This window comes from Puntigrus tetrazona, chromosome 1 (assembly GCF_018831695.1).
Source record: "Puntigrus tetrazona isolate hp1 chromosome 1, ASM1883169v1, whole genome shotgun sequence".
In the NCBI taxonomy this organism is placed as follows: Eukaryota; Metazoa; Chordata; class Actinopteri; order Cypriniformes; family Cyprinidae; genus Puntigrus; species Puntigrus tetrazona.
This window is the reverse complement of record NC_056699.1, coordinates 29,126,963-29,129,462: the sequence shown is the minus strand read 5'-3', so window position 1 is coordinate 29,129,462 and position 2,500 is coordinate 29,126,963. Positions and strand designations below refer to the sequence as shown.

Here is a 2,500-nt window from a genome sequence, read left to right as displayed (position 1 = left end):
GCGCGCTCTGTTCCGGGTTCGGCCGCGCCGCCGAGACTCACCTGAACTCCGGCTCATGCGCTTCTCCCAGCCGGACGGCAGCTTCTCGTCGTCGGACATGATGTGAGGGTGCCGTCGGTGTCGGTTCGTTCGGGCTCGGTTCGGCGCGGCTGCGATCTGATGCTCCGCCGCGGCTCTGCTGCAGTGACCGGGGCGACCGGCAGAGGGCCTCGCGCTTTTGTCTGCTTAAACATCCGAAAACAACCTGCTTCGTCAGTTCGCAATGAATTGTTTCTGAATCACAAATTGAAGTACGCCTTGTTGTTCTTTGTAGTATTGTTTAAATGAAAAAAATCCGCACGCGGTAATCTGAATGGACGGGGATTGGTCAAACCTGAGCAGCGTTGAGAACGGTAACTGATATCACGTGACACACCCGTTCGAAAACTGTAAAAGTAATTAAAATGTGCAAAATAAATGTTTGTTTAAAAATGTATAAATAAACAATAAAAATATACAAATCACCTCTCTGTATAGTCTATAATATTAGACTGTTAAAATGGAACTGACGATTAGAAACATTTCTCACGTTTTAAATAAGACATTTACGACGCCTTGAATCGGTTAGCGGCAAGTTCCATAGGGCGCTCTTCTTTGAATGTCATTGGCGAAACTCGCTGTCAGTCAAAGGCGCGCGCGTCTAATTGGTCAGATGTGAGCGGACGTTTACTTCACGGCACTGGTTTACGGCAAACGCCTGCGTGAGTAACGCGTCTGATTATCTGCGGGAACAAACGACAAAAATCAGGTATAAATCATGCAGCTTACTCTTTGTTTATACACGTGTTCAATATTGCTGTTTTGTTATGGTATAGAGTGTGATGCATTTATGTGTTTAAGTGAGACACATCGCACATGTGTTTTAAGGCAAAGATGTTTCCCGAAGAGTTAAAGCCATAATAGCACCACAGCGGTTAAAATCATCACAATAAACACCGGCGATCATTTAGTAGCAATTATATAAATCATATAAAAATAATTACGATGACATAAAGAGGTAATTGACAAAATGCTGAGAGCTTATTGTTATTGACAGTCAGTCAGTCAGTGTGTGTGTGTGTGTGTGTGTGTGTGTGTGTGTGTGTGTGTGTGTGTGTGTGTGTGTGTGTGTTTCAGAGATGATTGAGGTGGTTTGTAATGATCGTCTGGGGAAGAAGGTTCGGGTCAAATGCAAGTATCCTTTGAAACACTGCACTCATGTACAAAAAACCTCTGATTAACTGAAGTAGAGTTTGCTGGTGGAGTGTGTTTGTGTTTGGGTGGATGCTGATGAAGTGTTTGGGCGGATGCTGGTGGAGTGGTTAGTCTTGGTCTTAACCCTGTCTCAGTCAGGAGGACACGATCGGAGACCTGAAGAAGCTGATCGCAGCGCAGACCGGCACTCGGTGGGATAAGATCGTGTTGAAGAAGTGGTGAGGAGCACAGAGCAGATGAGATGAATACAGCAGTGGAGGTGATGCTAACCTGTCTGTGTCTGTCTGCAGGTACACCATATTCAAGGACCACGTGTCGCTGGGAGACTGTATCCTTCAACCAGAATCAAAAAGTGCTCAGTTGTTCCTCTGCAGCTCTACTTGAATACCTGAGACTGTGTCTCTTTACACAGATGAGTGTATTTCCTAATCGTAAGTTGATTTGGGTGATGACTTTATGCAAATGATAAAAACACTAATCCATAGCACTCCAGTCCATCAGAAGCTGAAACATTAGTAATGTCTAATAAGTCCTCCTGCAGTGGTACTTCAGTTAAGAGCTGTCTTATAAACTCTGCTGGATCTGTGAAGATTTCTCTCCTGATTCACACCAGAACACACTTTTTATGGATTATGTTCATGAGAAACATTTGTTACCGTTTTTATTAACTCTTTAGCGTTCCAACGTTCTTCCTGAGATACAGACCTCAGTAGTGTTAAGAGGTTAATGTTTGATAGTATTAGTTAATAAAAAACACAGGTGTTGTTAGTTAATGTTAGCTCAGTTAACCAGCATCATCAGTGTATTACTTCAAACCAGCATGAGTGGAGATGAATAAACTCTGAGTAAAGCTACACTCAACTGAAGTCAGCAGGGCTTTATCAAACGAGTTCCTGATCTTTTGAGTAAAACCGACCCATAAGTCTGTGCTGCACTCTTCTTTACAGGTGTTTAAGCTTTTATATACCTAACCATTCATATCCTTGACTCTGAGCTTCAGATGAGATCCATGACGGCATGAACCTCGAGCTCTATTATCAGTAGAAACACACACACAGACACACACACAGACAGACAGACAGACACACACACACACACACACACACACACACACACACACACAGACACACACACACAGACACACACACACACACACAGACACACACACACACACAGACACACACACAGACACAGACACACACACAGAGTTTGTGGAGCGGGTTGTTTTCATCATGTCTCGAGGCATCAGAATATTTGTTCCGTTGTA

General features: G+C 43.8%; 2 protein-coding genes across 2 annotated transcripts in view; one reads left to right on the top strand and one right to left on the bottom strand.

Moving 5' to 3' along the window:
- The window catches only part of pin1 (peptidylprolyl cis/trans isomerase, NIMA-interacting 1), a 2,830-nt gene extending 2,592 nt beyond the window's left edge, over positions 1-238 (bottom strand). Inside the window, exon 1 of the mRNA XM_043218140.1 lies at positions 42-238. Coding sequence (XP_043074075.1) covers positions 42-99 — 58 coding nt within the window. The 5' untranslated portion in view covers positions 100-238. The remainder of the gene's footprint in view (positions 1-41) is intronic.
- Positions 239-634: 396 nt separating this feature from the next.
- Positions 635-2,500, top strand: part of ubl5 (ubiquitin like 5) — a 1,909-nt gene continuing 43 nt past the window's right edge. Inside the window, exons 1-5 of the mRNA XM_043219192.1 lie at positions 635-787; positions 1,156-1,213; positions 1,368-1,451; positions 1,524-1,561; positions 2,234-2,500. The exon at positions 2,234-2,500 is cut by the window's right edge and continues 43 nt beyond it. Of these exons, the coding sequence (XP_043075127.1) occupies positions 1,158-1,213; positions 1,368-1,451; positions 1,524-1,561; positions 2,234-2,277 (222 nt within the window). The 5' untranslated portion in view covers positions 635-787; positions 1,156-1,157 and the 3' untranslated portion in view covers positions 2,278-2,500. The remainder of the gene's footprint in view (positions 788-1,155; positions 1,214-1,367; positions 1,452-1,523; positions 1,562-2,233) is intronic.